We start from the raw sequence: 12,258 nt of genomic DNA, 5'->3' as shown, positions 1-12,258 counted from the left end.
TCCCTAAACCAAAGATTACTCATGTGGCAATATTCAGCCTGGTCAAGAGCAGAAATGAAACTTAAAAACTATTGGATGGGCAAAACCATATCCTTGGACACTTACACTTATGATAAATGGCTTTAACTTGTGTTTAAACAACGTAGTATTTGTCCCTTTACTAAATGAAAATATCTGAGTATTCCTTCCATCCCCAGAGGAGTGAGGCTGAAAGGGTCTGACAGTAACTCAGTAATCTGTTAGCCATGTTTAGGGGAAGTGATGCAACATACTGAATCATTTGTCACACATTCTTCTATTTCCCAAGGGAGGCATAACTAAAGGCCCCCACGATAGTAAACCTATTACTGGAAATGTGTTAGTAGCCTTAAGCAAATGACAATAAGTAAACCATTAATATAATCAGTTGTGTATATTCTAATACTGCTAATAGCCAGAGCTTAAAATGCCCCAATGAAAAAAGATTATAATATTCTCAAACCTTATTATTGTAGTATTTTAAATGAGTTGTATCCTGTGGCAACCAAAAATATCTTTGTTTTGATATTTTACATATTTACTTTTTGAGGAAAATGCAATTTTAGGTTATTATGTGTGTGTCAGTAGCCTATTTCTTTATTCATACATTATTAATCAGTATATTCTATTTTCTGCGCCTGGCACGGAAACAGTATGCTATTATTCATGCTCTGTCAACACTGTTGTTTTTCAGCGTCACAGAAAACCGTTTGCTTCTTCTTTTGTTAACATGTTGTTATGGTGTTGTTGTTCTGAGTTTGATTCTTCATGTTTTATTGCACCTATTATAATTTGCTTTGGATGAACGCATCAGCTAAATGCAATGTAATGTAACTTTTATTACTTATTGGAAAAGTGGACCTAGAATATAAAACATAATCAAACAGCTTTTCTAAAATGAATTGTGATAAAAGTTATAAGAAGTTGGGACCTGTAGGTGTTACAGAAAGAAAGTATTTTCTTCTTCTTTTACCTTCACTTTATGGAAAAGAGGACCTGTTCAGTTTAAAATATAAAACCTAAAATATTAAAACAGCTCTTCAGAAATACAGAAGAAACCCTGACAAACTAAAATGAGTTGTGTTGAAAGCTATGGGAAGTTATGAGCTTTAAGTGTTACACAGATAAAGATATTTCTTCTTCTTTACCATTACTTGCATTTCTGTTTGCCATGTGTATAAATGTTATGTTTATAAATGTTCTATGTGACGGGAGTAAGGATGGAAATGAGCTCAAAGCTAAAATCCGGCTCATTTACATTTCAAAGCATTATTTTGTTTAAAATGGTCATTAATATGTATTGTCCCGGTTCAAATAAACGATTAAATGACATGAAAATACTTCTCAGAAAAGAGGACCTGTTCAGTTGAAAATACAAAATGTAATATTTTGTTTGTAAAGCTAAAGGAAGTTGTGACCTGTAGGTGGAATAAAGTTGTTTCTTATTGTTCTACCTTAACTTTTCAAAGAAGGGGACCTAAATAGAAAACCTAAAATATTAAAGCAACTTTTCATAACATTTGAAGAAACACTGAAACCCTAAAGTGAGAAATCTATAGAACCAATGATCTTTAGTTTACATGTTGAATAAAGATTTCTGTATTTAACATTTAAACTAAAGATCATTAGTAAATAAATAAAGATTCCTTTATTTAACATTTACCACTGCAGGCAAATATTTCTGCTTTCTTTTTTACTTTTTGGAGAAGAGGTACCTGTCCAGCTTGAAATATAAAACCTAAAATTATAGTCGGATTAAACAATGAAAATGAAAATGTATATTTTTCTACAGGAAGTAGTGACCTGACAATGGGCGGGACTTCTGCTGTCATTGAAGTCTCACTGAACCCGCTCTCCCCTAATTCACAAACTGGGGTCAGGGGCCCCCTTCAGGTCTTTTATAAGGATTCTTGGGATGAACTCATTGCCACGGTATTATCTTCCTCTAAAAACATAAATAACCAGTTTTAGAGTGCAGATATTTCTGTGTCTTTGCAACAGAGCGTGGGGGTTACACTTGTCTTTTAATTGGTTTCTCAGGGTGCTGCTGGTGTTTTATCTTCAGCTGTGGATGGCTGAATGGTGAGCCGTAAAAAAAGAAAAAGAAAGGAAGCTTCCCCTGGCAGGCATCTTCCCCCTCAGTCAGTCTGACCGCCCACAGTCCGGGGGGAGAAAGTGCTGCTTTGTGAATGAAGGGAGCGGCGGAGGGCAGAAAACAAACTTTACCAAAACCATTTCCGACGTTTTCACTTCCAACCGGACACGTTTCGACGGTGCAACAGGCGACACCTGGCCGACGAGCAGCGAAGAAAAGACGGTAAGTCACGACGTGTTTTTAGGATCTTGTGTGGCAGTGATAGAAAGCAGATTGACAGGGGGTTTTTTTCGACGGAAAGATGCATGCATTGCAGGCTGACCGTGACTGGAATAACTGCCATGAGATGGGAGATAATTCCAGGGCAGAATTTTAACTCCATAGTCTCTTTTTACATCCTAAAACCTCTGTTTTTGTCCCAACGTGGTATGCTTACAGAGTGCATGTCGTGCAAACTAATGGAGCTTCTTTAAGGACTAATTTGTGTCGCTATCCTTAAATCTGTGACGATTTTAAGATCTTCAGGGATGAAAGTGGGTTGCTAAACTGCATGTAGTGCTCAGCTTGTTGCTAAAAAATGGCACATTTGTATTGTATTTTACATTATGTGCACATGTATCCCGTTTATTTACAGCTAAAAGCATTTTGGTCGTTTCATACAAAACTTCCATCTGCTTTGCCAGTGTGAGTTTCGCAACATTTCATGACTCATGCATAAGACGTGCATTCCCAATGTCACCACAATAGACTCATAGAAGACTCATTCATGATATTATGAGGTTTCTCTTCCAGGGAGTCTGGTCTGCAAGTGGTAAACATAAGATTTGATTACAGTACTGTGAACACGCTTTGGAAACAGTAGCCAGTCCTTTTCTGTGGCTCAGATTGTGTGTCCCTTCAAATGAAATCCCAGTGCTGCTTCAGTTTAATAAACCACAGTGTTGACACTTTTATATGACTGAGCTTTATTAGCTTTTAAGATGACCAGGTTTCACAGGTTTTAAGAATATTTCTATATTTCCTTGAATGTTTAAACCTACTTGCAGATAAACCTGATTCTGATGTGGAAGAAGGCTGGGTGACAATATCATGATATTTCTGATGTAATACCCCACTTAGTCTGAATCAACACTTTTATATTACTGAGGTTTTACTTTATTAGCCATAAGATTACCAGGTTTCACACGTTTTAAGAACATTTCTATATGTCCTTGTTAGTGTAAACCTTATTGGCAATGATTGTGACATGGAAGAATGCTAGGCTATAGCAAATATCATGATATTGCTGTTCCCCACTATTGACATTATAACAATAATAATAATACACTTTATTTAAATAGCACATTTTAAAACATAGTTACAAAGTGCTTTCACATAAAACGGAAAAAATACACAGAAAGTGAACTAAACATCAACATGTAAAAGCAGTTTAAAAATAAATGAAATGTAACAAAAAATAAAAAGCAATTATAAGAAAAGGGAGTTTTTAAATGTGACTTAAAAGAGGTTTTAGGTTTCGCAGGCCTGATCTCCTCACGCAGATCTTTCCGTCGCTAAGAGCAGGAACATTGAACCTACAATATCTAGGGTTCACTATTTGTGCATTGAGACAATATTTACACAATGAGATTTCATCAGTAATGTTTTCTGAGGAATGCAACTTTTTTTTGTAGAAGCTCCCCTGCTGAGGTTATTTCGGAGAAGCTGTAAATCATGGTGGTCAGTCTGGCCTGTGTGGCCTGTCTCTGCCTGGTGGTGGTAGTCCGAGGCGACCCCTGCCTCATCATCAGCGAGATCAACGCCGACAACCCCCGACTGGACACCACTGAGTTCGTGGAGTTGTATCACACGAGTGGACAACGCTCCTCCCTGGACGGCTACACCCTGGTGTTCTTTAACGGAAACGGAAACATAGCCTACAAGGTGCTGGACCTCAAAGGCCACAGCACAGACGACAGGGGGTTCTTCCTGGTGGGCTCGGTGGACATGTTGCCCAAACCCGCCATCCTCCTGCCTCCCAACACCGTCCAGAACGGGCCCGACGCCATCGTCCTCTACCACACGTCTGCATCTCGCTACAACGAGAAGATGAACGTCACCGCCTTCGGAATGGTGGACGCCGTGGTGTACATGACCCGGCGCACTGGAGGGGCGGAGTTCCTCGCTGAGACTCTGACGCCAGGTGAGCCGGCGTTTGTGGAGGATGAATCGACCCTGGAGGGGGACGAGTCCATCGAGAGGTGCCTGCTGTCTGAAGATCGCTGGGGCTTCCAGGTGTCCTCCCCCTCCCCGGGTCAGAGGAATAACTGCACCCCTCCTGCCGCTCCAGCCACCATCCCTGTGATCACCGAGCTGAAGCTGGGAGGAGGGCAGGTGGACGGCTTCGTGGAGCTGACGGAGGCTCCGGCTGCGGGTCCTCTGGCGCTGGTTGTGTTGGACGGGAGAACGGACAGGGTCAGCGTGAGCGTGGACGTGAACTTGGAAACATCCAGGAACGGGTTGATCTCTGTGAACATAGAGAAGAGCTTCATGAAAGGTCAGTGTGCTGTGGGTTTGTTGGGATCTTATGCTGGAAAATGTTATTTTGTTTATGATTGCTTTTGGGTTGAGCTTTCTAGTTCATCAGGGAATTTTGGTACCTTTTCATTTGAGTTTATTTAAAGAATAAGCACCTTGAGATGAACCATATTGTTTTGAAAGGAGTCCTTAACAAAAAAAGACACACACATAGACAAAAGCTCTCCCATGCCTACTAATATACATATCCTGAATTACATGTAATACTACAGCGCTATACACGGCATACAGTATATATGAGCATGCATCAACACATTTAGAAAGAGGTGAGAGAAAGAGAAAGGAACAAAAATCATCATTCTTTAAATGAAATTAGAAGCAAGAGCAGGTCGTTTGAAAGTGAAAAGAGATTTTAGTGAGCTGGGAGTTTGTTTTAATCAGACGGAGCTTTAAAATTGCAAGTCCTTATGGACTCTTAGGAAGGAAAAAAAGGGGTCTCGGTGAGCCTCAGGCTATACGATGACCTATATGGAATAAATTACTCTTTTAATTATTCACTCACTTTCGTTTTATTGTAAATTATTTGTTCCTGTTTTGATTTCTTCTCAGGAGATGATTCTGGGGCAGTGGCTATTTACAGTGGCAGAGCCGTGGACTTCCCCCTGGGCAGTCCACTGAGCCAGATTCAGCCTCTAGATGCGTTTGTGTTTGCTGGACCTGGAAACAAGCCAAGCGCCAACCTCACTGAGACTCTCATCCCCGGCAGAGAGCCCTACCAACTCAGCAACAGGCAAGACACTATGAGGGTCTCCTCCATCAAGTAAAACCAAACCAATGTGACTGCAGTACAGAACAGGAGTTGAGGCGAAAGTGTTGCGAAACACATTGAAGCATTTCTCTCTAAGGGTCAGCTTGTGACCATTGTTCCTCTTTGCTGATACATTTTTAACCGTTTGGTGCGTCATCCCTGTGGAGCAATCGTCACAAGTAGACTTTCTTTCACACTGAGTCGAAGACATAGAAATTGATTTTGAAATTGCAAGTTTACAGTAATTTGCACGTCACTGATGAGAACTGAAGGTTACAAAACAATACTGAAAGGTTTTCAGTTACGCTAGCGTCGCCGTGAGGCTTTACTGAAGTGCAACTGCTTGGAGCAAAATGCTGAGGACAAACATGACAAAAAGAATGTTTAATGTTTAACATTGTTGGCAACAGCTGATGTGGGTTTTATTAGTGTTGCAGTCATTTAGTCACAAACAAAAACGTATGGACCTTTATTAGAAGCCATAAAGCCAACCAGCTGGTTGCACTCGGATAAAATAAGGGTTGATTCATTTGATTTGTTTTTTAATTATTTCATTTTTGTTTCAGTTTAAGAGAGGGGGGCTACTATCTGAGTCGCTGTGGTGTGGCCACCTGGGCCAGAGACCCTGGTGTCTTCTGGGAGGCCCCGCAGACCCCAGCTCAGCCAAACCAGTGCCCCTGGCCAAAGATCTGCCCGCACAGCATGGGTGAGTGCTGCATGACTGTTATTTATATTATATACCGAACATTATTAAGATCTGTATTTGGTTTGATTCAAAAGAAGATTCTTCCTGCAGTTTGCATGCAGTAAGAAAGGGAATAGGTCATGATTGACAGGCAGTATGAACGCCCATCTGATTCAGACATTGTGCAAATTACATAACGTTTGGCCATGATAAGTAGGCATGAGAACAAGATCATGAAGTAGTGACAATGACTCAACAGTGAAGAGAAATAACGTGCGGCTTTGAGGAAAAACAGGATGAGTAATCTGCAAGGAGAGACTGTTAATGTTGAATACTTGGCACATTAGGAGCTACATGTGTAGGCATGCAATCATGGATCATTTCTACTAAATGTCTTATTAATCTTGAGGAACAATGGAATAATTCTCAGACAGACATTCGTCATCATGCCCATCCTGCAGTCTGCTGACCGCGGGGAAATTGTTTATTTTATCATTGGTCAGCTGAGGAACTAGGGAACAAAGCTACATCACTGACAAAGGTATTACAAATTAAAGAACTGAGATCTGGTGATGGATGTTGCTTCAAGAATCAACCAACATTAAGAGAAATGAAAGATAATAATGAACTCAGAGAATCAGTTTCCTTGTGGACTTCTTCCTCTTTTCCCTTGAAAAGATGTATATGTAAATGGTTTGGAAACATATTGTAGAATGCAGCTAGATTTGTCAAAATATGAAAGACAAAAATATGCAGCAAGCAGCCAGATATGGTTTAAGATAGGAACTCTTGAATACATTGACTTTTAAAGATTAAACACCTTATTTGTATTCTTATTATTCTTATTATAATGTATTCTTATTATTAAAGCTCCAGAACAGCTACTGAATGGACCTGGTGGTGAGATTTCTTTCTCCACTTCTTTTCCCAAGATCAGGAAAATATTTTAAACCTTAAGATCCTCAAAATCCTGACAGATTCTGATTTTTATTTATTACAATATTAAGCATTGGCTAGTGTCCACCCTGCCTTAGGTTACACCTGGAAAAGACTTCAAGGTTAGCCAAACTTTAATGGAAGAGAAAAAAAACGATTATGTGGGAAATACTTCTTCTAAATTCTCATTGAATTGATTCCTGAAAGATGATACTGCCATCTGTTGCACTTTATAGGTATTGTGTTACTGTCCCAAACATAAAATGAGAGCATTAATATAATTAACGTTCTTAATGTCCCTTTTATATTCATTCAAATGCATTCAAAAAAATTGCTTAATAAGCTCAATCCCGTTTCTGCCAATAACAAAATAGACACCACTCTCAAATATGCCTAAACAAATATAAAGTTATGGCCAGCAGAAACTTAGCTTAGCATAAATTATTTGAAGCAGCTAGCCTGATCATGTCCAAAAGAAACAAATTCTGCCTAAAATAATCTGTAAAGTTATTTTATTAGCATGTTATGTGTCTGTTAAGTCAACCCAAATACCACAGTGAAACTATTCCTTTAACAGCAGCAAATTCAAACCTTTCCTTATGCGTTAGTGACTCCAGGAGGCACCGATTCCCCTCCCCACCTCCCACCCTGGGGGAACAGTGACTTCCTGATCAACGAGCTGAACACGGACACCCCCGGCGCCGCTGAGGACGGCGAGTACATCGAGCTGTGGCACCCGTCGGGGCGCCGGGTGTCCCTGCAGGGCATCTGGATCCTGCTGTTCAGCGCGCACAACAACAAACCCTACAGGGAGATCAGCCTGAGTGGACACTACACCACCTCTAAGGGCTACTTCCTGCTGGGCAGTGACAGGCTGGTGCCGGCCCCGTCGCTCCGCCTGCCCCCCAACACCATCCAGAACGGGCCTGACGCTGTGGCGCTGTATCGAAGCCCCTACGGCCCGCCGTCCGCCTCACAGAGGGGCATCCCCACCAAAGGGCTCATGGATGCGGTGGTGTACCGGCAGAGGGGGTCGGATAAGGAGGCGCAGGATCTGAGTAAAGCTCTGACCCCGGGACAGCTCCCTCTGCTGGAGGACCCCGAGGTTCTGCCCGGAGACGAGGCCCTCAGTCGCTGCAGGGGCCTCTACCCGTACGACCTGTCCGCTTTCTCAGTGAGTGCAGAGGTTTCTCACAGCATGTTGAATTCAAACACTTTGTTAGTACCGTAATTTTCGGACTATAAGCCGCGCCTTTTTCCCTATTTTTCGACGCTGCGGTTTATATAACGGTGCGGCTAATCTATGGATTTTTACAGCTAACGGCCAACACCTTTAACTCTATGGGCTCTATGGCCGGTCCGCGGACCCCCACCTTTAAGCGGCGGGTTCCAGCAGGAAAAACTGGAGGCCGGAAAAGAGTGAGACAGGTAGCGCGCAAAAGTAAAAGTGGAACCGAGAGTGGTATGCCGCTGCTGCGGCTTATATTCAGGTGCGGCTTATAGTCCGAAAATTACGGTACTAACTCTGATGTGGCCAAGTGGCAGAAACACAAGATTGTGGAAAACATCTTTAATTAAATAATGTAGGGAAAGGGAAGTTTACTTATTCACCTTTTTGCTGGGAAATAGATGAGAATACAGCTACCGCTCATATTTATGAATATGATGCTAGGTCAGGTTAGCCTAAGTCAGCACAAAGACGCAGGCAAAGAAAATAATCATGATACGTGTAATTTTAGTATGTACAAATGTTTAAAATATAGAAACGTACAAATAAATAAACACAAATACAAATTTGACGAAAATAAATACAATCAAAAATAACTAAATGAATACACTAAGAAAAAACTAATCATACATACAAAGTGAAAATTGAATAAAGAAAAATGAAAATAAAAATGAATATCATCTTTAATAAAAGAAAGAAGTGAAAATTGAATAAAGAAAAATGAAAATAAAAATGAATATCATTTTTAATAAAAGAAAGAAGGGATAAGTCCGGTTTGCAACAGACTCAGTGTCAATAGCCGTAAATTGCTTCTATAACTTTCCGGAAATGTATTTTCACCAAAGGCGGTAGTTCAGGAAGTTTTTAAACAAAACCTTAACAAAGTGTTTTTGCTGTTATTGCACCCATATCCAAAGTGATGTAGCTTTTCCTTATGGGATTCTTTCAAGACATTTTTAAACCATAAATGTTTAAATTCATCAATCTCTGCAGGTGGCTCCGCCCACCCCTCTGAGGGAGAACATCTGCCCCCGCCCGCCTCCCGCCCCTGAGGGTGTGGTCATCAGCGAGGTGGCGAGCAGCCATTGGACCAATCACAACCAGCAGAGGAGCTTTGTGGAGCTGCACGGCCCCCCCAGGACGGACCTGCGGGGCCTGGTGCTCTCCGTGTTCGATCAGGAGCACAGCGGCACCGTCATCGCGATGCCTCTCACCGGCTCTGTGGACGACGATGGACTCTACGTGGTGGGAAATGTCACCGGAGCAGGTGAGGGCAGGAGGAGGTCGTGTTGGCTTTCCTCTCACTTTATTAATAATAGTGCACTCTGAATAGTCTCTCCCACACACTCTCTCTGTGTCTTTGTTTTCTCATTTTACTTGTTTTGAAACTATACCACTGTTGTGCAACGACACTATTCATGTGTAATAAACTAGTGCTGAAGATGAATTTGAATATTTTCAGAAATTGCAAAATGGACTTAATATTTAAATGTATTAAAAGTTTTAAAACACCATTTTTTCTAAAGTTTTGAAGCTGGGGAATTATCCCGGCCTGCAAATCATATTCTACAGACTCAACAAAACCGAATTGTTTGCAAAAAATCCTTTAAACAAACACACCGTAATCATTTAATGTATTTTGGAATCATGATAAGAGTTAGGATTCAAAAACTACCAATGTCGTGAATCATACCGCAATTGCAATATCAGTAATCAGTTTTTCTTTAAACACGTTATTATTGTAAAAAATATATTATAAAAAAAAAAAAAAATAATTTCTGATTCTGATGTAAATTAAAGTGGACCTATTATGCTATATTGGAAACATATATTGTAGGGCCATACCTATACAAAATATGTCTGTGAAGTTTTTTGCTTAAAATACCAAACAGATCACCCATTGTAGCCATGCCTCATACTGCTCAAACACCTCTTTTGCAGCCCTGTTAGAGAAACGCGGATTTTGGGTCCTTAGCTTTAAAAAAATAAAAAGAGGTGGTGGAGCTAATGCCTGATCAGAATTCTACCGGAGATAAAGTTAAATTATGCTGTGATAAAACGCCATCCTGTTCTAAACCACATCAAAGATTACATTTTCTGAAACAGTATGGAGCTCAAATGCTTTTTCTCTTGCGGGTTTATCACAAGGTGAGTTCTTTTTTTTATTTCCTGCTTTTTAAACACAAGTGCTCTCCAGTACAGGTTAGCTCTGAGTGTTAGCGACGCTTGCTAATGTAAACAAAGACGAGATTACGTCCAAAACATGTCAGGCATTGTTTCTGATAGCAACTTTGTGTGGGTCCGCCGCCGATTTGACGTCAGATCGGCAGCAAATCTGTATCCGCTCATTGTACCCCTGTTTTCGAAAGATTTGGGTACGGAGGAAAAGAGATAGGGTTTTATTTTCTGACGCTGCGTGAGTTCCCCATGTACCTGGGACACCTATTTATGTATAAAAGACATCACAAAGTGCATTTTGCATGATANACGGGACCGCGCCGCCCGGCACGTTCATGTGACGTGTTCAGTACTACATGAGTTTTACCTTTACCCATGGATGCACAATAAGAACAGATTATATGATTATATGAATACTTTCGTGACGTTTCGCTCTCTCAAAAGTTGAGCCATTTTGTCTTCATGCGCCAATGAGCAACTCTCATAGGAATGAACGAGGCCCCGCCTCCCACGCTGTATCCAGTTCTTATGATACATCCATGGGTGTATCATGCAGTCTGTCTTCCAGTTGTTGCCTCTTTTGATTGACTAATACACACTACCGCCGCCTGTTAGTAAGGAGAGTTATTGCCACTCACGCATGCGCAGCTCGTACGTGCTACTTGGCCGTCGGCAGAAGTCTTTGCAGTGTGCTCCATTGCAACTGTTTGCCAAGACGCAGGAGACGTGAGGCGACACAACAGTCGGGTCCGTCGGGACGTGTTCTTTTGTGTCAGATTGGTGTGTTGGGGCCTTTACTCCTAAGGAATACCATCTGCTCATTCATGTCCACAATAAAAGTATGCAGTTTTTTTGTTGCGTTGTCCAATGTGAGGGTCCAAGGACAGAGGGTGTCTTATTCATATTCTGTACAAACTGTAAAGTCCACTGAGACAAATGTAAAATGTGTGATATTGGGCTATATAAAAACACTTTGATTGATTGCCTACATTATTTGCTATTAACTTTTCTGTGTCTCTTTGTGAGGCTACATCACTGAGCACGATCAGTGTTTTTAATAACCTCTTAAGCCCCAAGCCTGTTTTTCAGGTTTCAGGCTCGAAAATGATATTCCCAGAACAAATGACCATATCTTCCCTTCTAAAAGGGTTAAATTAATAATCGTAATTATAAACTTGTGAGTTGGATGTAGAAAAGTCAGAATCAATATAGATGTTTTTTATTTTAAAGAAAATTCAGATTGAACATGGTAAAAAACTGTAAATTATAGTGTCCGTCCAAAAAATATTTTGTACTTATAGTGAAAACTAACCATGGATGATGGGTTAGTAGACTAAAAGCTTTAGCAATCGAAAGTACAACATATAATAAGTACCCTGTATCAAGATTGATGCAAAACAAGTGATATTTGACCTTTTTTAGACTAGATTTTAGCAAAAAAAACCTCTTCTGGGGCCATTTGGGTGGATTTTCCTTATCTCTGGCCCCCCTTGCTCGATTTTGACATGTGACATCTCTTCCTGACCGTTAGAGCCAATAGAATCGAAGGGAAATCGTCCCGCACACTCTCATGTTAAAAGAAAAAGGTTTCGTCTTTGCGCATGCAAGCTGGCAAAAGATGGTAGAAATATCCCTGCTCTGATATCTTGAAACGGAAATGCAGTTTTATTGCTTATGGATTATCAGAACATTTCAAAGGGGACACAGTCACATTGGATATTAACCTATGGATTAACTACAGCATCGTCTTTATCGTTTTAATGCCATTGAAGACCAGTTTTGACCAGTCAAAA

At 40.8% G+C, this 12,258-nt stretch overlaps 1 protein-coding gene across 1 annotated transcript; it reads left to right on the top strand.

The window, feature by feature from the left end:
• Window positions 1-1,947: 1,947 nt before the first annotated feature.
• On the top strand, window positions 1,948-11,523 carry LOC104946373 (uncharacterized). Its single transcript, XM_010772199.1, has 7 exons — window positions 1,948-2,335; window positions 3,787-4,649; window positions 5,240-5,420; window positions 6,005-6,144; window positions 7,668-8,233; window positions 9,281-9,554; window positions 11,492-11,523. Exons 2-7 carry the CDS (start codon window positions 3,827-3,829, stop codon window positions 11,521-11,523), a joined length of 2,016 nt encoding a protein of 671 aa, XP_010770501.1. The 5' UTR covers window positions 1,948-2,335; window positions 3,787-3,826.
• Window positions 11,524-12,258: the final 735 nt, after the last annotated feature.

Source organism: Notothenia coriiceps, unplaced genomic scaffold (genome assembly GCF_000735185.1).
Source record: "Notothenia coriiceps isolate Sejong01 unplaced genomic scaffold, NC01 NC01_scaffold00010968, whole genome shotgun sequence".
Taxonomy (NCBI): domain Eukaryota; kingdom Metazoa; phylum Chordata; class Actinopteri; order Perciformes; family Nototheniidae; genus Notothenia; species Notothenia coriiceps.
The sequence above is the reverse complement of the archived record's forward strand: the minus strand, read 5'-3'. Positions and strand labels throughout refer to the sequence as shown.

Bases quoted from the DNA above. Each gene is read 5' to 3' on its own strand.
- LOC104946373 (XM_010772199.1), top strand. From the start codon at position 3,827: ATGGTGGTCAGTCTGGCCTGTGTGGCCTGTCTCTGCCTGGTGGTGGTA. The intron at 5,421-6,004 runs GCAAGACACTAT...TTTTTGTTTCAG, and splicing joins CCCTACCAACTCAGCAACAG to TTTAAGAGAGGGGGGCTACT. The intron at 6,145-7,667 runs GTGAGTGCTGCA...CTTATGCGTTAG, and splicing joins GATCTGCCCGCACAGCATGG to TGACTCCAGGAGGCACCGAT.